The sequence below is a fragment of the Emydura macquarii genome, unplaced genomic scaffold (assembly GCF_026122565.2).
Source record: "Emydura macquarii macquarii isolate MOO-44397 ecotype Brisbane River unplaced genomic scaffold, CSIRO-AGI_Emac_v2 contig_366, whole genome shotgun sequence".
NCBI classification, from domain to species: Eukaryota; Metazoa; Chordata; order Testudines; family Chelidae; genus Emydura; species Emydura macquarii.
In genome coordinates this window covers 1,508,732-1,529,717 of record NW_027130503.1, presented here as the reverse complement: position 1 = coordinate 1,529,717, position 20,986 = coordinate 1,508,732, and the positions used below count along the sequence as shown (strand labels likewise).

Sequence of the window (20,986 nt, the reverse complement as noted above, 5' to 3'; positions counted from 1 at the left end):
TTTGCTACAGGTTTGTTAGCATCTTCCTCTGAAGCTGTTAGTAGAGGACCACTGTTGGACCCACGATGCTGGATAGTCCATTGAGTGGATCCAGTCTGACAGTTCTTATGCTCTTTTGTAAAACAGCCAGAAGAAAAATAGAGTAAAGAAAAATCCCAGCTGGATTCTTAACATGAACAACTTCCTCCTACACACGCATACTTATCAGTCTTGCGTTGTACTCCATGTGACATCCCAAACCCTGAGGTTACCATCGTCACAGCAAACACTGGAGAGCTATAAAAACCACCCCTGGTGCCGCTGTCCTTCTGCAGGCTGGGAAGACGTAGCGAAGATGAAGGCTTTTCTTTTCACCCTGCTGGCTGCAGTCCTGTGCATGGAGCAAGGTGAGATGCTAGTAATTCTTTTGTGCTAGACAAAGAATATGCAGACGAAAGAGAACCAGCATAGAAATGGCAGTGATAGAGGGAGATTTTTATAGTGTCAGTGGTAAAGACTGTACAGTTAACAGCGCACTGACGCTGCCTTATCTCTTGGGTTGTATCCCTCCTATATCCCAAGCTGCTGTGTCCCCGCCTTGCAGGATGGAGCTATTACACAGTACCTTATAAAATTCAATGAACTAAATAATAAATGCGTGCAATGACAGAGCAGATTTAGGATTGCATCTGAAGATGAATAATTTGCACAATCAGCAATAAGTTGAGGCTGGAAGGCTAACGGTTGGATGCGTTCAAGAGGATAGTTGTTCCAACAGCTGTTCCATATCTCAACTGCTTTTAAAAACTAAAGCCCGGCAAACAATGGCACATGGGAGACACTGTATGCATGTGAGTCAACCCACTGAAATCATCAGGACAATTTACATGGTAAAGTCACGCAACATAGGCATATTTGCAGAATGGGAACCCAGGCAGGGCTGGAGTTTGCTCAATGCATAGATAGGAGACCGCAGAGGGGAAGTGACCTTTGCAAAATGCTTATTTGTTGTAACCCATCGGGAGCAATCTGCGAAGAAGATGCTCTGGTGGCTGTTAACCCAAGAGTGTTGGAATTTAGAGACATCATCAACAAAAATTGTCTGAACCGCTTCTACAGCTGTTGTCGGTGGCCCCTGGGATTATTGTTTCTGCAGAAAAGAAATACCTTTCTCCATATTGTTTCCAGTTTGTTTATATTGACAGCACTTATGCAGAGCCAGATTCACTCTTTCTCTACTAGGGGTTCAGCCAGTTTTCCCTGTTCTATAGTGAGTCTTTCACAACAACAGGGGAGAGAAAACATGTTAAAAGGTAGCAAAATGTCTTTATAAGCCTACAGATTTTGACAGACTGGTTTCAGGTATGGGGATAGGACCCGAAATTAATTTTAACTCCCTTTTCAAAATGGACTCTGAGCTTGTCTTGAGAGAAAGCTGCATGGGTTTAATTTAAGGTGTGAATTTCAACCAATTTATTTCACTGCTGCAAATTCCTATGTTGTTGCCTCCCTTTTGATATAAGAAGGGCCTATTTCAATGTAGATTAGGGAAATAGGAAGAGGTTTGAATTTACCTGAAATAAGGCCCTCTTAAACCAAAATAAGAGTATTCACACAGGGGTTTGCAACTGACTTAAATAATTCAGTTTACAAACCAATTGAAGTTAAACTGGTGCAAGCTTTCTCACACAGACAAGGTTAATGATGCCCCTAAACTAGCTCACTAAGAACGTCACGTGTATTGTCGCAGGTACAGTAAACGATGGATCATCCTCTATGGGTTACACAGGTGTGTCACTACTCACAGAGGGTAGCAAACATGTAGAAAATGTCTTACCATTCTTACCACCAGCCCCTCCCCAGATGCGATGAGAAAGCAGAACAGGCTAAGGCAAACAGTTCCCTCAAGGTGCTCTCAGTCAGCTGAGTTTCTGGCCCAGAAATCAGGAGTGGTTCCGGTCCCCTGGGATCCTCTGGGAGACGCAGCCAGACGGTGTCTCTTGAGTGTGAATTCACCTGCAGGCAAAGAGGTGGCTTTTAACCAAGTCTCAGTGTCTATTTCAGCAGGTTCCTGGCCAAGCTGTGAGTTGAATGTGTTGTTCCCAGGGTTTAAATTCAGATGGAGCTGTCCAGAGCACAGCTCCAGTAAAGAGTTTCAAACTCTGATTCCAGCCTGATGTTGTTGTGGTTCTCAGCCGGGGGTCCACGGCCCTCTGGCGGTCCACGAGCTGGTTTCAGAGAGTCAGTCAGCAGGGCCCCACATCTGGAGCTCGGAGCCCTGGCACACTCCATGGAAAACGGGGTGGGCGGCAGGGTGGAACGCCGGGAAATACTCTATGAGAATGTAAGCCCTGGTTATTACGCTTGCCTGGCCACACACACTGCAAACCCCTTTGGCCTCTCATTAGTTCTCCCTTAATCCTGCTAATGGAATTGTTGCAGACAGGGTTGTTCCAGACAACACCTTTTATTCTCCAGCATCATCTCTACCAAGGAACTCCCTCTAGTTCGACTCTAATCACACGTCTAATTTCCCAGGCTGTAGTAAGAGTCATTTATATCTGTACAACGCTTTGCAGATGTACTGCACTATGTAATGCTACACTCCCAAGGGAGAACGAAGCTAGTTAATTTTCCCCAAGGAAAGACGATTAATAATTGGCACAGAGCTGGGAAGAAAGTGCCTTCACTGAGCTCTGCTTTCTGAGAACTTGGGAGCTGCACTTCGGGTGTCAGTCATTAATAGCATTGTTGGGGGATGGAGGCAGAGATGGCTTTGAAAAGACGATCAGCTGAGAGTGGTCCTGCTCCGTGTGACACTGAGAGGCAGAGTTAGATCATTTGCTTGTGTGAGTCAAGGAAGTGGATGGAGTAGGCAGGGCTGGTCAAAACACGGTAAGTGAATTACTGCAAAAACTTGCGAAACAAAACCTAACCTTTTTCCTTCTCGGTGAAAAGTTTCCTAGCATTTTCTGACCAGACAAATCAAAACGCACATTTCTGTGGTCTTTAGTTTCAGATAGAAAATGTTGACTTTGGTTTGGTTCCCTCCCTCCTGTCCTTTTTCTCTCTCCCTTTTCCGAAAGTGGAACATTTTGGATCCTCTCTTCGGAAGAGGATGTTTCCGCAGGAGTCTAAACTGGGTTTTGTGCTCCTTTCACAGCTTCCTCCCTCTCCTGTTTCACATGCACGGATGAGCCCTCCAACTGGAATTGTCTTAGATCGAAGGTGTGTGCAGAGAGTGACAAATTCTGTCTCACAATATATGCCTCTGGAGGGATTGGTGAGTACCCGCTGTACCTCAGGGAGGTTTTCCTAAGCCCCTGATCACCATGGTGTCTGAGTGACGGGTATCAGTTCATTTATGATGCAGTAGGTGACTCTGTCTCACCCCCCATGCCAGCAAATTGGATTCTTTCATCCTTCTTCTGAGAGGATGAATAATCACTCAGGAGTAATGAGCATGGAGTGCAAACGGTTGGGCCTTCGGACACCGGCAGACAATCTAAGAAGCAAATTCCTCACTCGTCTGCACTCAGGGGAGGGACCCATTTGGAGAACAGGATTTACACACGCAAATCCAATCCCCTCATCTTTGTGCCCTCCCCCCCTCCCCCCCACCAAACAAAAGAAAAAGAAAAGAAAATGACTGTGTTAGGCATGCACAGAAGCATTGCGAGCTCCAGGGGCTGTGTCCCTTTAGTACAGATGGCACTCTGCCAGTGAATCCTTGTTCTCTGTGCTGTGACACATTTCACTGTGGATCAGACCTGCACTGCCTGGGTATCCACACAACACACCTCAAACTCCCCGGTCCCTGTTTCCCTCCCTTACCGGAATGGGCTCAGCTGGAATCCTGACCAGGCTGATCTAGGGGATGGTCTCTCTTTCAGCTGTCCCAAAGCTGTGGTCAGGAATAGGAAGAGGATGTCCTCAGTCTGGTCTGTAGCTGCTAGCAAGAGACCCATGCTGTGCTGTGCTGAGCGTCTCCAGTGAGCGCTGGGTCAGATTCCTCGCAGAGAACGACCGGTTGGGTTGAAAGCCTGAGGCAAAACAACCAAACATCAACTGCTGAGAAATGCCCCCGCCATTGGCCCTTGTTGCTTAGCTTCTTTAATACCATTTTCTCCTCTACAGAGAGGGCTGCTGGAACTCTGGGGGCGGGAGGCTCTTAGATAACGATTCTCATCTCTGTTTTTCTTTCCCTGTTAAGGCAACAACAGCGGGAAGCGCATCACCAAGAAATGCTCTCCAGTGTGTCCCAAAGCAAACGTGGACGTAGGTTTGGCATCCATTTCCACCTCCTGCTGCGAGCACTCCTTGTGCAACATCAGTGGGGCCAGCAGCGTGAAAACCAGCTTCGTGGTGATGGCCACGGGGATCCTGGCCAGTCTCACCTACGTCCTCAGGACCGGGCTGTGATGGGGCCAGGCCAAGAGGACGTGACGCCCCAAAGAACCAGACACCAAACGCCCTCTGTGCAAGGTTTCCACCAGGGTGAACGCTGCCCTGTCTTTTCTGTGTCACTTCAGATCCCGTCAGCAAATACTTTCTCTCTCGTTTTCTATGCTGTGGTTCTTTCTCTGAGAGACAGGATCCGTACACTGGGGGTGACAGCACTGCCCTCCCTCACTGGGGGGGGTTGTAAGGATAAACTCATTAAAGATACTATGGTGATGGGGGCTAGCTATGCAGCTAGGATTCTCTCTCTCTCTCTCTCTAGTTGATAGGTCCATCTTCACCTTTATTTCAGCAGAGCCAGAGTAGCCCCCTACATGCCTGGTGTTGGTGACCCGGGATGCTCAGTGGAGTGGTACTGCCTGGATGGCTGTGCCGGCTCAGAGGAAAGGCACCAGATAGCGCAAAGTAATAACCCAGTTACAGTTACTTGCGCCAACCTCTGTCACAGACCCTGTGGCAGTCGCCTCCTCATTCCCCTAGCACCAGCTCCTCTCTGCTTCTTCTCACCACTGAGAGCACCAGATCTGTCCCCTTTCTTCCCCTCTAACATTAGCCCTGATGGCCGAACGAATGAATCCACGCTTGACTTTATTCATCTACACTTTGCTCCCACTTCTTGTGTCAGTCATTTTGCCCATATAAGCATTTGCGGTCTTGTATTGTTTCACTCTGTGAAAGCCCTTTTTGATACATTTTGTAGGACAAACGCTGGACCAAATAAAGTGTTCTTTTGTTCTACCATGGAAGCGTCGGTTGTGTCAGCTCTGATATAGCTGGAGAAAACAGCCCTGCCAGCTTGGGAACAAAAGGATTGGTGGTGTAAGTCTTTATGTTACGTTTAGACTTGGATGGATTCGATTTTTATCAGTCAATGTGGGCAAACATCTATGTCACCGTACATGCACAAACTGACAAAAATTGATATCCATTGAGAACATTTGCCATTTACAGCTAGGCAAAGCAAGAGAAATGCTGCTTGAGAACTTTGTTTTTTGAATTAAGGCTATTTAACTTTGTGTATTTTGACACAGGATGTCGACAATTTGTGTTCCAATGGCTATAAAGCTCTAATTCTGTGAATCCCGACGTTTCCTGTCATTAAATAATTGTTATCTGAATCCATCCCATTACCTGACCACCCCTATCATTTCCATCAGCGGTGAAAATTTAAATAGAGAAAAAGTGGTGGAAAAAAAGCTTAAAAATAAACATTGATATTATTCATCGAAATGATAAAAAATAAAACTCGAATTCCACCCAGCCTAATTATATTGAAACTGTTTTTCATTAGCTAAATGGTGACATGCCTTAGATTCGACTCGCCTCTTCTGTGTACCAGCTGAGGTTGTGTCTCGTGGGCTTTATTTGAAAACAAGCGGTTTCTTCCGACCACTCAAAAGCAATGCCAGAAGGAAAACAATCTCCCAGGTTCGTCCAGAGGCATCCAAGAACTAGGGTGCTGAATCATAGAATATTAGAGTTGGAAGGGACCTCAGGAGGTCATCTAGTCCAACCCCCTGCTCAAAGCAGGACTAACCTCAGCTATATCATCCCAACCAGGGCTTTGTCAAGCCTCAGCTTAAAAACCTCTAAGGATGGAGATTCCACCACCTCCCTAGGTAACCCATTCCAGTGCTTCACCACCCTCCTAGTAAAAAACTTTTTCCTAATGTCCAACCTAGACCTCCCCCACTGCAACTTGAGACCGTTGCTCCTTGTTCGGTCATCTGCCACCACCGAGAACAGCCTAGCCCCATCCTCCCTGGAAGCCCCTTTCAGGTTGTTAAAGGCCGCTATCAAATCCCCCCTCACTCTTCTCTTCTGCAGACTAAACAAGCCAAGTTCCCTCAGCCTCTCCTCATAAGTCCTGTGCTCCAGCCCCCTAATCATTTTTGTTGCCCTCCACTGGACTCTGTCCAACTTCTCCACATCCTTTTTGTAGTGGGGGGCCCAAAACTGGACACAATATTCTAAATGTGGCCTCACCAATGCCGAATAGAGGGGAATAATCACTTTCTGTGACCTGCTGGCAATGCCCCTCTTAATGCAGCCCAATATGCTATTAGCCTTCTTGGCAACCAGGACACACTGCTGACTCATATCCAGCTTTTTATCCACTGTTACCCCCAGGTCCTTTTCTGCAGAGCTGCTGCCCAGCTCGTTGGTCCCCAGTCTATAGCTGTGCATGGGATTCTTCCTTCCTAAGTGGAGGACTCTGCACTTATCTTTGTTGAACCTCATTAGATTTCTTTTGGCCCAATCCTCCAGTTTGTTTAGGTCACTCTGTATCCTATCCCTACCTTGCAGGGTATCTACCACTCCCCCCAGCTTAGTGTCGTCCGCAAACTTGCTGAGGGTGCAATCTACCCCATCCTCCCGATCATTAATAAAGATGTTGAACAAAACCGGCCCCAGGACCGACCCCTGGGGAACTCTGCTTGTGACCGGTTGCCAGGTAGACATGGAGCCATTGATCACTACTCGTTGAGCCCTATGCTCTAGCCAGTTCTCTATCCATTTTATAGTCCATTCATCCAACCCATACTTCTTTAACTTGCTGATAAGAATACTGTGAGAGACCGTATCAAAAACCTGAGTCCAGAACCAGTTCAGACTGTGGAGTACGTCTCAATGCTTTTGGAGGTAGGACTGCTGTTCAGGTAGGAAGAACCATCCTAGTTTTATTAATCTAGCTAGCAGGACTGAAAACCGCAGCAAAGACGCAACAGCATGAGTACACATCCACAGATTCTGGGCAGGCTAGTACAGCCTCTGCTGATGTCTGTGGTGCCGCGTCTTCACTGCTGTTTTTAGCCGGGCTAGCTACAGTAAATCCACTGCGAGTCTGCCTCTCACACGGTCAGTGCAGTGAAGGGACATCATAAGAGTCACAGGTGGAAGTCGGAAGGATGTTTTTGTGACTGACGCACAGCACTGGGCATCTGCCGATCAAAGAGCTAGTCCTCGCTCTCCCACAAACTCCCTCTGTGACCTCAGACAAATCACTGACCTTCACCCTGCCTCAGTTTCCCCCATCTGAAAAATGGAGATAATGATACTTCCCTACCTTGGCAGGGGGCCGCGAGGCATAATCCATCACTGTGTGTAAATGAGTTAAGAGCCTCCAGTGGAAGTTGCTGAATAAGCAGAAAGGTTCATTATAAGGCGGAAGACGGGCCTTTCCTTGTAATTAAAGGAATAGCCAGGAATGTTTGAGTGCACCTTGCAGGCCACCCTGTGTATTCAGTGGCAATAGAATTACCCACAGAACCCATTCCCGGCAGCAGAATTTTGCTCCAGAACGTAAGCGCCCATTAAAAATCATTAAAACGTTAGGCTGCGTTGTGGTGGAGACAGTCTTGTAAACATGAACTATGAATGTGAACTAATGCAGGGCCGTCTGCCTGAGTCTGCAGACAGCCTGGAAAACCTGCTCGCAGAGGGTGTGAGCGCCTCCAGTCCTCTCAGCAGGGTGTGGACTCAGACCCTGAGGCATAACTGTGTAAACGTCAACACGGCTAACGTAGCCACAGCTGATGACGTTCATGGAAACATCCAGTTGTGGTGCTTCTCCCACACCCCAACCTGTCTCCTGTGTCTCTCCAAGTGCCAGGCTCCCTGACAGCTCTCTCCGACCCAGTTTCTTGCTGAGAGCTGACTCACTCGCCTCTCACTGGGGAAACGTCCGCAGGCGCTGCAGGGATGTGGCCCAGCTCCTATCACAGGGTAGGGTAGGAGATAACCAGCCCCCAGTTCTCTAGAGCAATGGAGGGTGAGCTCTTTCCTACTGCCGAGTATTTCTAAGGCAGAAGCAAACAGGAGATATATGCACACACCCTCTTTCAGGCCACCTCTTTACTTCATAAAGTAAACCGGGCCCAGTGGTATTTTTCCTTTGCTGGTCTCTGTTGATTCCTCCTCATGCTTCTCCAAATGCTTCTGCGCTCCCGGGGTGAGATCCTGTCTGAAGTGGGGAGTGCGGGTGGAGTTTGTGGCCAAATTCACACCAAAGAAGAAAATGTCCCATGTGGATCGGGCGGGGAGGAGACACGGCAAGCGGGCTGGAGCGCTCTTGATTTCTTGAATGAGACGTTTTCTTGCTGGAAGCCTAGATCATGGTTTTCTGCAGGCAGTGAGCCCACAGATGTGTCTGGACCCTAGTGAAGGAGGGGCTGTGACCAACAAACAGGAGAGGGGGCTGCATGCCTCCCATCATGGGTTCTGCTCTTGGCTCTGCCCCTGCTTCCCCTGCTGGCTCTTTGCATTCACAAGCAGCAGCAGCAGCACAGGGGACGGGGAGCAGAAACCATTAAACCATTAACCATTGCAGTGGTAGGAGCATTGCCAGAAGATGGAGGGCAGTGAGGCGCTGGTGAGGCCGCATTTGGAGTATTGTGTCCAGTTTTAGGCCCCCCACTACAGGAAGGATGTGGACAAATTGGAGAGAGTCCAGCGGAGGGCAACAAAAATGATTAGGGGGCTGGAGCACATGATTTATGCGGCGAGGCTAAGGGAACTGGGCTTGTTTAGTCTGCAGAAGAGAAGAGTGAGGGGGGATTTGATAGCAGCCTCTAACTACCTGATGGGGGTTCCAGGGAGGATGGAGCTAGGCTGTTCTCAGTGGTGGCAGATGACAGAACAAGGAGCAATGGTCTCAAGTTGCAGTGGGGGAGGTCTAGGTTGGACATTAGGAAAAGCTTTGTCACTAGGAGGGTGATGAAGCACTGGAATGGGTTACCTAGGGAGGTGGTGGAATCTCCATCCTTAGAGGTTGATAAGGTGCGGCTTGACAAAGCCCTGGCTGGGATGATATAGCTGGGGTTGTTCCTGCTTTGAGCAAGGGGTTGGACTAGATACCTCCTGAGGTCCCTTCCAACCGTAATCTTGTACGATTCCATTATTCTATGAAAACAAATTAAAAAACCCCAAACCAGAAGACTTCCCCAAAAACAAGAGGAATGTGAGCAGCGCCATCACTCCCAAGCCTTTGAAACTCATGAGTCAGTCCCATGAAATAATAACAATAAACGCTGGGTTCTATTTAGGGTTGCCAGTTTCGACTGGACGTACTCCTGGGGTTTCATCACATGTCATAATCTTTCATTCCTGGCGGCTCCAGGACGATCCGGGAGGGTTGGCAATCCTAATGCTTTTCATTTGTATTCTGGGTTAGAGTCTTTCGGGGTCATTTTTTGAAGCTTTTCTCCACAGCCACAAGGGCTGGAAACTTACCTGAACAACCAACCAACCAAACAAACAAACAAAACCTGCCCAAAATGAGATTCATATGTCATCCCCTGACTCCAGGAGCTAAGGTTTTAAGCAAGACTCCAGATACAGCAATAAAAACATGATCGCTGGAAGGTGAGTTACAGCTCAGAGCGAGGGAGAGCCTAGACATGGCCCTTAGTAGTGATGGGGGAAATGTGTCACCTCTTGGGAGCCAGTGCTGCTTTCAGCAAGGGACTCTCAGCCCTGATGCGGCGCCTAGAGCAGCGGCTCCCAAACTTTTAACCATCAAGCTTCCCCTTGTATCGAAGCCAGTGAGCGCAGCAGCCCCACCTTGCCTGTACGCTAAAGACAATGGCCCCGTGAAATCCATGGGAATTAGGCCCCAAATCATCTTTGAGAACGTGGGCCGTTATTCCTACAGATGAGCCCTTAATGAAACAGAAAAGCACCAAGATATCTGCTGTTGTAACCGCCCTTTCCTTGGCGTGCTCCCAAGGGATGGAGAAACTGGTTTCCATGCCCAGGCCTTTACTCAGGTGCGGAAAGAATGACCCAGACTGAAGCTAGGGAGTGACCTGTCCGCTCTCCTGCTCAGGGCCCAAGCATTTTTCCGGGCCCAGTACAAACTTGTAACACAGGCCCCCTTCTCACACACATACCACAATCCCTCAGCCCATACATACAATCTCATGTGCCATGAACATTTTTTTCCTCATGGTAATGGGGGTTGCAGCCTGGGCTTGGCCGCACAGGGCCTCCGGTAAAGTGTACCCTTTTCCTCCCCCCGCCATGTAGGGACCCTGCTCCAACTCCCTGCCCCCAGAACAGGGGCTCAAAAATCTGGTAGGGACACAATATGGGCTCAAGGAGACCCAAGCTGCTGGAGGACAGTGGGGAAATCAACGGTATGTTGTGACAATTGGGCCTATAAATATTACCCTAATTGTGAGTTTAACTGTGAAAGTGAGTGTAAATTCATACAATGTCACAGGGATCTATAATAACAGGTGTGGAGGGGAACAGGGGGGAAGAAAACCAGACAGAGAAATTGGATTAGTCTCAGCCAAAAAGGCCACATTGATATCATTCAAGGACTGTTACACTGTGCTGGTTAAAAACCAAAAGTGAAACCAGAAATTAATGACCCCAAAGAGGTGTGACGGCTATTTGGTCTGATTGGTGGATCAAACAATGAAGGAGTGGGCTAGCCTGCCCATCACTCCCTTTCTGGGTCCATAAAAGAAGAGACTTTGGGGGGCAAACGTGGAAGAGCAGGTGGAGGCTACCAATGTGAACGTCACCATCATGGCTGCCACCGCCACCATCTCCTGGGCCGGCATCAGCCTGATCCTGAGAGGTGTCCTGACCAGAACAGGCTAGAGAGAGGAACCCGGATTGCCTACCCTTGATAAATCCAGAACTCCAGTTGATAAAGTTTCAACGGATACATTTGAAACAGCTCTAATCTCCAGGAGCACCCAGAGCAAATGATGGGCCCTTCTTTCTACTCAATGAGGGTGTACAATGAAAGAGATAGATCAATAGCTTTGCCCTTTCTTTAACTCTTCCCATTTCCCCCAGTTAAACCCCATCTTTCTTTCTAAATAATCCCCCCCTTCTGGACGGACATACCTTTCAAATATTTGTAGACTGGTAGCATCTCCACCTCCCAGGTCACATACATTTCCTAGTCTCTTAGCCAGGCTAGTTAGCCTTTGCGAGCTTTCCTCCTTCATCTATCCCTCCACCCCTGCTCATTGGTGCCCCTCTTCTCTGAACCCCTTCCAATTTATCTCCATCGTTCTGGTGTGGAGGCGCTGAAAAGTGAAGGTAACATTAAGATCATAGAAATGGACAAGAATTGCCAGATCAGATCAGACCGATCTACTGGGAAATATCCTATACCTGGCCATAAATCCAGCTAAGAATCCTTTACCCGTAACAAAGATGTAATCTCTAAACCCCCACAGCTTGCAGGAGAGAAAAGTTGTTTAACGGGTATTTTAAGTTTTCACGCCTGACTTAAATAAGGCAATAAGAAGCTTTTGCCTAAATTGAACCTGCTATTTCTGTACCTGACAATGGATGACGCTAACTGAACAAAATGTGAAATGTTCCATCATCTGAGCGTTGGCTGTTTTTCCAGGGTGACATATGGACTGCTGAATTGCAGTGGGTGGTGATTTCACCTTCTTTTTTGGTTTTCTTGCTATGAATAGGGAGCAAAAAAATGTAGAATGTAATTTGCTGTCTGTGTGGAGGCCCGAGGGATCTGTCTTGGGCTATCCTGACTATATCTTTCCCGGGTGGAGGAATCTTCATTCATTGACACTGACGGTCGCCTGGCTACCTACAGCCTGCACCAGTCTCTCCCCAGGTGAGCGTGCAGTTTGGTTCTTTCCTCTCATGTCCCCCACTCAAGTCTTGTAGCAAATTTGGATCACGTTTGAATTTATGCCCAAGAAAGGTCTGATCTAGCAACAGGTGAAGCAGCCAAGAACGGAGCAGAAGGTGGCTTGGATGGGCATGAAAGGCTGGAAACCCTCCCCCTATCCCCCCCCAGCATCTTGCTGCCCAGTCCTCAAAGGCCACTGGTTCACACATACCAACCAAAAATGCGATTCTTATTTTTCAGCGCACGTTTAATGTAATTTAAACCACTTTCAGCCAGGGACTATTTTTCTTGGCGTAATATTATGTTTCTGATCTACAGTAAAATACCCAATACAGACTATCTTTCTTTTAATCCCTCTCCTCTCCCCGACAATAATATTGACATGAGGCTGTTTTATAATCCCAGCAAGACAAGAAGGAAACAGCACGCTGGGACGGAGGACGTCAACCTGCTGCCTTCTGCCTCAGCCTGATACCACCCTGAAGGCCTGAAAGGTTTTCCGACAGATACTCCCTTGTGAGGTTTGGTTGTTTAATTGGTGCCTCTCTTTGCTCCAAGTTTCACAGCTGGAGCTGTTGCAAAAGCAGAGATGCCGGGGCCTGAGTCACACAGGGCTCAAATTTGGCATTGTTCATGAATCTAAGAAGAGTGGGTGCTGGAAAAATGACATCACGGCTAAATTGCTCACCTGTGTTCTAAGGGAGTGTATGGGTCTAGGTGGAAAATATTCAGAAACATGAATATTCAGTGGGAGAGAGAAACATGAGATGGAGACTGAAGAGAGACATAGGAGATGATGGAGAACAGCAAGTTAGACAGTCATTTGCAAAGGGATAGGACATAAAAAATTGCTGGTTCAGTTTTGGGTTATATATGCATCGGCATCTGAAGCAACTACTTTTGGGACCACAATTCCATCTCGACGAAGAGATAAGAGAATCAGAAGGGTGAAGGGACAAGCAAAGAAAATCATTAGAGGCCCAGAAAGATTCAGACTTTGTAGTTTAGGGATGAGAGAGACAAGAGGGGCTCTGACAGGGCTTGAGCACAATAATGAACTTCTCATAGACGGTCAGTCAAGTGCTTCATTTACCCTTTCGCAAATATTTTCCCTGTGTACAGTCCTTCTAAATATTGTTTGAATTTAATGTTGATTGGTCCGCTTAATCACGAGGCGGGCTATGCTAAAAATCAAACCAACTGTACCTTTAAAATGATCAGTTTCTAAATCAGAGGATGTCTTTTTAAAACATTCCACTAGAAATGGAAAAGGAGACCATGGGACAATCAATGCTTTTAGATCAGGTAACATTTCAGAAAAGGCTTTTTTTCCCCCCCCTGTGGTTTTAAACCTAATTCTCTCACTTCTCCTTGCAGTTCCCTCCCTGACTGTGTGCATGCTGGCAGCAGAAATTTCGGAAGAAAATGCAAAAAGCAAAACAACCCATTTCCCCCGAAGGCACCTTATAAACCAAGGCATAAGAAAAAAACCATTCTCCTGGGCATTCTCGACTCTGAAACCAAACCTTTCATGTTTTGGGGTATAAGCCAAACGTTAACTGAAAGCATCACGCTGTAACTTCCCAGAGCGGGAGGTTATTTTTTTTGTCTCTTACACCTTTCTCTGAAGCAGTTGTTATGAGGCCCCAGGATGCTGGATGGAGACCAGCCCTAATCCAGTCGTGCTTTTCTTATGATCCCCTTTGTAAAAGAGCAAGAGAAAAAAATTAGGAAAACAAATATATAAATACCACTTGGACTCTCAAACGCTCTCCCACACACGGACACACACCCATCAATCTCGTGTCCTATCCCACACCCTAAAATTACCCTCACCCTAGTAATGAAAAGCAAACATCACAGAGCTATAAAACCTGCCCTGGGTGCAGGCGCACTTAGTGGGAAGGCTGCGAAGACGTAGTGAAGATGAAGGCTTTTCTTGTCGCCCTGCTGGCTGCAGTCCTCTGCACGGAGCGAGGTGAGGTGCTCATGATTCTTCTGTGCTAGACAAGGAACACGCAGAGATGAGAGAGAACCGGCTTAGAGATGGCAGGGACACAGGGAGATTTAGCCTCAGTGGCGAAGATGCTCCAACAGCAGTGAGTGGACACGGCTGCTGCCCCCACTCTGCGGTGTGATGCGATAGCTTCTCACTGAGCTAGTCAGTGCACCTGCAGCTGGTTTGTTTCCTGCCATTGCATTCAGAAAGACATGCCAGGTGCAATGCTTTGTACCCTTGCATACTGGACTATACAAAGGACCATAGTCCATGAAGGATGTGCTCAGTCTACCAGCTGCATGTTATGTGAGCCTGAGGGGGGAGAGCAATATAGGACCAGGGTAGATCTGGGGACCTCCCTAGACTTATGACAAAGATCTTTTATAGCCTCTGCAATCTTGAGCCTTTTGCTCATGGTGAGCGGTGCTTACAGAAATAGCCTTCCTTAACTCTCTATCCTGCTGCGTGGGGGGTGATCCTACCCAGTGCTGTTCCCACTGGTTCCTAGCCAGCAAAGCATTCTTAGTTTTCAGCATGTGAAGACCCGCCTGGAAGTCAATGGGACTAGTCCCATGTAGAAAATTCAGCCTGTGCATCCCTTATTCAAGGTACAAAATGAATTCATACAATGACCTAGAAGATTTACTAGAGGATCTAATGACCCTCAATCACAGTGCTAAGTTCCAGCTGGCAGGCCAGCGGCTGGACCCTTTCAAGGGGATGGTTGTTCTGCTCCAAGGATTCCTGTGCTCATCTTGCTTTTCAAAACTAACTCCCTGAGTCTGTAAACAATGGAACATGTGAGTCATTGTTTGCAGATGAGTAATCCTATTGAACTCACTGGGACTATTTGCTGGTGTAAGGTTAGACAAGGTATTGGAAATAAGGAAGCCAGGGTTTGTAGGTCTGGGTTTGCTCAGTGCAGGGTGGGAAAGAGAAAAGCTGTGTGTGCGATACGTTTATCTTTTGTTCCCTGTCCGGAGTCATTATGAAGGAGAAGCTTTGGCTATCAACCCATGAGCATTACTGTTCAATAGTCACGTGAAGAGACAACATCAACAATCATTGTCTAAATGTTTCTACTGCTATTATAGGGAACACCTGTGGTTACGCTGCCTGAGACAAGAGAAAAAAAAGTGCCTGTCCCTGTTTTTCCTGTCTGTTTAACTTTGTACATGGGGTACCGTGTTACGTAGAGCCAGGTTCACCACTCTTCCCTAGTGGAGCAGTCAGTTTTCTCAGCTTTGTTCGGAAGGGGGTGTTTCTACAAAGGTCTAAACTGCGTCGCATCTGCCTTTTGCAGTTTACTCGCTGAAGTGTTTCACTTGCAATGACGAGCCGTCCAACTGGAACTGTATTAAAATAACGGACTGTGCGGAGACTGACAAATACTGCCTGACAACCTACACTAAAACAGGGCTCGGTGAGTACCTGCAATATCTCAACCAGGTTTGGCTAAGGCTCTGGTCACCATCGTGTCTGCCTGATGGGTATTGTTGTGCATTTTGGTTAGGTATCACTTCATTTACGCTGCAGTCGGCCACTCTCTTTCACCCCTTCAGGCGAGGGAGCTGGATTCTTTCTTCCTTCTTCGGGGAGGATGAATAATTACTCAGGAGTAATGAGCAAAGCACACGGAGAGCAATCTGCACAGCGGCATAGGACACTTCAAATGGCCTGTAGCCCTTCTCCCCAGGGATAGATCCTCACTCTTCACTAATCACACTCAGGGGAGGGACTTATCTGGAGAAGTCAGATTGACCTGCAAAATCCCGTAACCTGATCTTGGTGTTCAAAAATAGATGTGTATCGTGCTGTGCATGCACAAAGGGATTGAGGACACTAGGCACGCTGGCGTAATCCTAAGGGCACGCCGGCAGTGAGTCCTGTGACCCACGTTACTAGGAGATCTTCGAACACAAACTCAGGAGTGAGGCACGTGGCCGTGAGCCATGATGATCAGATCTGCCCTAGGCGAGAATCCACCCAACTCCCTCTTCCCCGCACAGTCAAGGGTCTCAATCTGAATCCTGGTGCGGTACGGTCTCTCCTTTGGCTGTTCCAAAGCCATGGTCAGGAATCTGGAGAGGACGTTCATAGCTTCATAGAATCCAAGGCCAGAAGGGATCTTTGCGATCATCTGGTCTGGCCTCCTGAGTACCAGAGACCTGCCCTGCAATAATTCCTAAAGCAGATTCTTTTAGAAAAAAACATCCAATCTGGACTGAAAAATTGCCATTGATAAAAAAATCCACCACAACCATTGGTAAATTGCTCCAACAATCCCTCTCTGTTAAAAACATACACCTTATTTCTAGTCTGAATTTGTTTAGATTCAGCTCCCAGCCGTTGGATGATATTCTTCCTTTCTCTGCTAGACTGACGAGACCATCATCAAATAGTTGTTACTCATGGACTTACAGAGTGTGAGCAAAAAATCATCCCTGACCCGTCTCTTTGGTAAACTAAAGAGATTGAGCTCCTTGAGTTTATAATGGTAATGATTAAAGGAATTAGAAAACATATCTAAACATTCCGTCATGCCTACTGATCTGTAACTGCTAGCAAGAGACCAGTGCTGTGCCATGACGGCTGTGCTGAGTGTCTCCAGGGTACGGAATAGAGCCAGTTAGCGCTAGTTCGGGAACATCCTATCAGATAAAGACTGGTTGGGTTAAAAGCCTGCGGCAAATCAGCCAATCCTTAGCTGCTGAGAAACGCCCTCCCCGTTGGCCCTAGTTGCTTAGCTGCTTCAGTACCATGATCTCCTTAATACAGAGGGCTGCCGGAGCTCTGGGGGACTCTTGATTCACGATTTCTCTTTCCCATGAAGGTGAGAAAGCTGAGCACCGCATCACCAAGAAATGTTCTCCCGACTGTTCCAGATCAAACTGGAACCTGGGCATAGTAGCCACTTCTACCTCCTGCTGCGAGCACTCCTTGTGCAACATCAGTGGAGCCAGCAGCGTGAAAACCAGCTACACAGTGATGGCCACGGGGATCCTGGCCAGTCTCATCTATGTCCTCAGAACTGGACTGTGATGGGGCCAGGACACGAGGACATGATGTCCCAGAAGCACCAGCTTGAGCCTCCCCAGTGAGACACCAAACACCCTCTGTGCAAAGGTCAGCACGGCTCTGTGGCTGCTAAGGCTACGTCCACACTAAAAGCTAGGGGTGTGATTCCCAGCTCCCGCAGAGGTAATTGTGCTAGTTCTCATTGAGCTAGCGTGCTAAAAACACCAGTGGAGCCGTGGAAGCTGCCGTGAGCAGCAGCAAGGGCTAGCTGTCCCGAGTACACGGCCACTGCCCGTGCTGCCGTGACTACCCCTCTATTGTTAGCACCCTGCTCAATGAGAGCCAGTGTGAGCACGTCCACATGAGCCGGGAACCATACCCCTAGCTAGACTTCAGATTCCATCAGCAAGTCGTGTCTCTTTCCGTTTTCTCTGACATGACGGCACCTCCGTGCTTGGTGCTGGTGACCTGGGAGGCTCTGCTGAATGGTGCTGCCCCCGTTCAGACGGGCACCACATAGCATAAAGTACCAGTTACATTTACTTGTTCCAACCTCTGTCACAGACCCTGTGTAATTCCCCTAGCACCTGTCTTCCTTCGGCCTCTCCTCACCTCAACAGCACAAGACCCTTCTCTTCTGCATTTTCCATGTTGCCGGCTTGTGTTGTTTCTCCCCGTGAAAGCCCTTTTTGATACACTCTGTAGGACAGAGGCTGGACAAAATAAAGGGTCATTTTATTCCATCGTGTAAGCGTCTGATGTGTCAGCTCTGGGACGAGCTGGAGAAAACAGCCCTGCCAGGTGGGGACCAAGAGGACGGGAGGTCTGAATCTGTAAATAATACTGAACCTATAATGATCAACGTCGGTATTGACTCCAGATTCCTTTAGTCCACGGCCTGCACTAGCTGAGGCTGCATATTGTGCTCATGTTTAAAAACTTGCCTCCGTTTTATCTGATGATTCACAGGCAGTGCCAGGAGGTGCCCTGGCCTGCAAGCTTTTAAAGGGGCGGTCTAAAGGTCCCCCGGCACGGGCGGGGCCGGCAGCCCTCCCTCACCATCAATCTCTGAGGGAGGCCAAATGTCCCGGCACCTGTGCCCCGTGGGGTGTTCCAACAAAAATGGGAACAGTCTCCAGCCATTAGTCGGGTGGCACACAGTTCCCGGCCCTTAGGCAGGCCAGGCCAGGCAAACAGGAACAGTCTCTAGCCCTCTGTAGGGCGAGCACACAGTTCAAGACCCTGGCCAGCAGGGAAACAGTCTCTGGCCCTTTGCAGTGATCACCCCTAGGTTGCGGTAGAAAGTGGGGAGGGGATACAGGCCCACTCATCTCCACTGCATCCCAGGCCAGGGCCCTGGCAGTGACAGATTGTCCCGTCACTAGATCAGCGGGGCTCCAGCCAAAATGCGCTGACTTGGCTACAAGCCATAACGCAGCGGACGGGTGTCTGGCTCCCCTGGGCTCCTTCCTTCCCCCCTTTCCCTAGAGTACCTGGTCCCACGAGTTGCACTGTTATGAAATAAACAGCAGGCTCTTATTTAGGGGACAAGGCAATATGCTGCGTTTATTATGAACACAGAAAGGATTTTAGAAAGCAACTGCCTACACACACACACATAGTTCTGCAGGAGGGATATAATTACCAGCTTCTGTGTTGCTTAAATCGAGTCTCTGGCCAGATGAATTGGACATGAGGATGGAGCCGGGTTCTGTCAGTCGCGACACAATGCTCCTCGGAGTTTGCAGAACAAACCCGAAGTCCTGATTTCTTCACCCCATTTTTATAGTGATCCATCCCCATTCGGGTCTGTGGATTTCGCCATAGAATCATAGATCATAGAATATTAGAGTTGGAAGGGACCTCAGGAGGTATCTAGTCCAACCCCCTGCTCAAAGCAGGACTAACTTCAGCTATATCATCCCAACCAGGGCTTTGTCAAGCCTCAGCTTAAAAACCTCTAAAGATGGAGATTCCACCACCTCCCTAGGTAACCCATTCCAGTGCTTCACCACCCTCCGAGTGAAAAACTTTTTCCTAATGTCCAACCTAGACCTCCCGCCCTGCAACTTGAGACTGTTGCTCCTTGTTCTGTCATCTGCCACCACTGAGAACAGCATAGCCCCATACTCCTTGGAATCCCCTTTCAGGTAGTTGAAGGCTGCTATCAAATCCCCCCTCACTCTTCTCTTCTGCAGACTAAACAAGCCCGGTTCCCTCAGCCTCTCCTCATAAGTCTTGTGCTCCAGCCCCCTCATCATTTTTGTTGCCCTCTGCTGCACTCTCTCCAACTTGTCCACATCCTTTTTGTAGTGGGGGGCCAAAAACTGGACACAATATTCTAAATGCGGCCTCACCAATGCCGAATAGAGGGGAATAATCACTTCCCGCGTCCTGCTGGCAATGCCCCTCCTGCTGCAGCCCAATATGCTATTAGCCTTCTTGACAACCAGGGCACACTGCTGACTCATATCCAGCTTTTTATCCAGGTCCTTTTCTGCAGAGCTGCTGCCCAGCTCGTCAGTCCCCAGTCTATAGCCGTGCATGGGATTCTTCCTTCCTAAGTGGAGGACTCTGCACTTTTCTTTGTTGAACCTCATTAGATTTCTTTTGGCCCAATCCTCCAGTTTGTTTAGGTCACTCTGTACCCTATTCCTACCTTCCAGGATATCTACCACTCCCTCCAGCTTAGTGTCATCTGCAAACTTGCTAAGGGTGCAATCTACCCCATCCTCCTGATCATTAATAAAGATGTTGAACAAAACCGGCCCCAGGACCGACACCTGAGGCACTCCGCTTGTGACCGGTTGCCAGCTAGACATGGAGCCATTGATCACTACTCGTTGAGCCCTATGCTCTAGCCAGTCCTCTATCCATTTTATAGTCCATTCATCCAACCCATACTTCTTTAACTTGCTGATAAGAATACTGTGAGAGACAGTATCAAGAGCTTTGCTAAAGTCAAGGTATATCACATCCACCGCCTTCCCTACATCCACAGAGCCAGTTACCTCTTCATAGAAGGCAATCAGGTTGGTCAGGCATGACTTTCCCTTAGTGAATCCGTGTTGACTGTTCCTGATCACCTTCCTCTCTTCCAAGTGCCTTAAAATGGATTCCTTAAGGACCTGCTCCATGATTTTTCCAGGGATTGAGGTGAGGCTGACCGGTCTGTAGTTCCCTGGATCCTCTTTCCTCCCTTTTTTGAAGATGGGCACTATATTTGCTTTTTTCCAGTCCTCAGAGACGTCCCCCTGTTGCCACGAGCTTTCAAAGATAATAGCCAATGGCTCTGAAATCACCTCAGCCAACTCCCTCAGCACCCTCGGGTGCATTGCATCCGGCCCCATGGACTTGTGTACGTCTAATCCTTCTAAATAGTCTTGGACCTGTTCCTTCAGCACTGTGGGATGTTCGCCTCCTTCCCATTGTGTGCCACCCAGTGCAGCAGTCTGGGAGCTGACCTTGTCTGTGAAGACAGAGGCAAAAAAGGCATTGAGTACCTCAGCTTTCTCCACATCCTCCGTCACTAGGTTGCCTCCCTCATTCTCTAAGGGGCTCACATTTTCCCTAATCTTCCTCTTGTTGGCAACATGCCTGTAGAAACCCTTCTTGTTCCCCTTCACGTCCCTTGCTAGCTGCAACTCCAGTTGTGCTTTGGCCTTCCTGATTTCATTCCTGCACGTTCGAGCAGTGTTTTTATAATCCTCCCTAGTCATCTGACCAAGCTTCCACTTCTTGTAAGCTTCTTTTTTGCATTTAAGTTCGCCAAGGACATCTTTGTTAAACCAAGCTGGACGCCTACCATATTTGCTATTCTTTCTGCACATCGGGATGGTTTGCACCTCTGCCCTCAATAAGGTCTCTTTAAAGTACAGCCAGCTCTCTTGGGTTCCTTTCCC

General features: G+C 48.2%; 2 protein-coding genes across 2 annotated transcripts; both read left to right on the top strand.

The window, feature by feature from the left end:
• The first annotated feature begins 311 nt into the window (after positions 1-311).
• On the top strand, positions 312-5,556 carry LOC137141195 (lymphocyte antigen 6E-like). The gene is made up of 3 exons (XM_067530029.1): positions 312-386; positions 3,143-3,262; positions 4,193-5,556. Exons 1-3 carry the CDS (start codon positions 335-337, stop codon positions 4,399-4,401), a joined length of 381 nt encoding a protein of 126 aa, XP_067386130.1. The 5' UTR covers positions 312-334; the 3' UTR covers positions 4,402-5,556.
• Positions 5,557-13,993: 8,437 nt separating this feature from the next.
• On the top strand, positions 13,994-17,108 carry LOC137141185 (lymphocyte antigen 6E-like). Its single transcript, XM_067530022.1, has 3 exons — positions 13,994-14,045; positions 15,370-15,489; positions 16,900-17,108. Exons 1-3 carry the CDS (start codon positions 13,994-13,996, stop codon positions 17,106-17,108), a joined length of 381 nt encoding a protein of 126 aa, XP_067386123.1.
• The last annotated feature ends 3,878 nt before the right edge of the window (positions 17,109-20,986 follow it).

Bases quoted from the DNA above. Each gene is read 5' to 3' on its own strand.
- LOC137141185 (XM_067530022.1), top strand. From the start codon at position 13,994: ATGAAGGCTTTTCTTGTCGCCCTGCTGGCTGCAGTCCTCTGCACGGAG. The intron at 14,046-15,369 runs GTGAGGTGCTCA...TGCCTTTTGCAG, and splicing joins AGTCCTCTGCACGGAGCGAG to TTTACTCGCTGAAGTGTTTC. The intron at 15,490-16,899 runs GTGAGTACCTGC...TTTCCCATGAAG, and splicing joins CTACACTAAAACAGGGCTCG to GTGAGAAAGCTGAGCACCGC.
- LOC137141195 (XM_067530029.1), top strand. From the start codon at position 335: ATGAAGGCTTTTCTTTTCACCCTGCTGGCTGCAGTCCTGTGCATGGAG. The intron at 387-3,142 runs GTGAGATGCTAG...CTCCTTTCACAG, and splicing joins AGTCCTGTGCATGGAGCAAG to CTTCCTCCCTCTCCTGTTTC. The intron at 3,263-4,192 runs GTGAGTACCCGC...TTCCCTGTTAAG, and splicing joins ATATGCCTCTGGAGGGATTG to GCAACAACAGCGGGAAGCGC.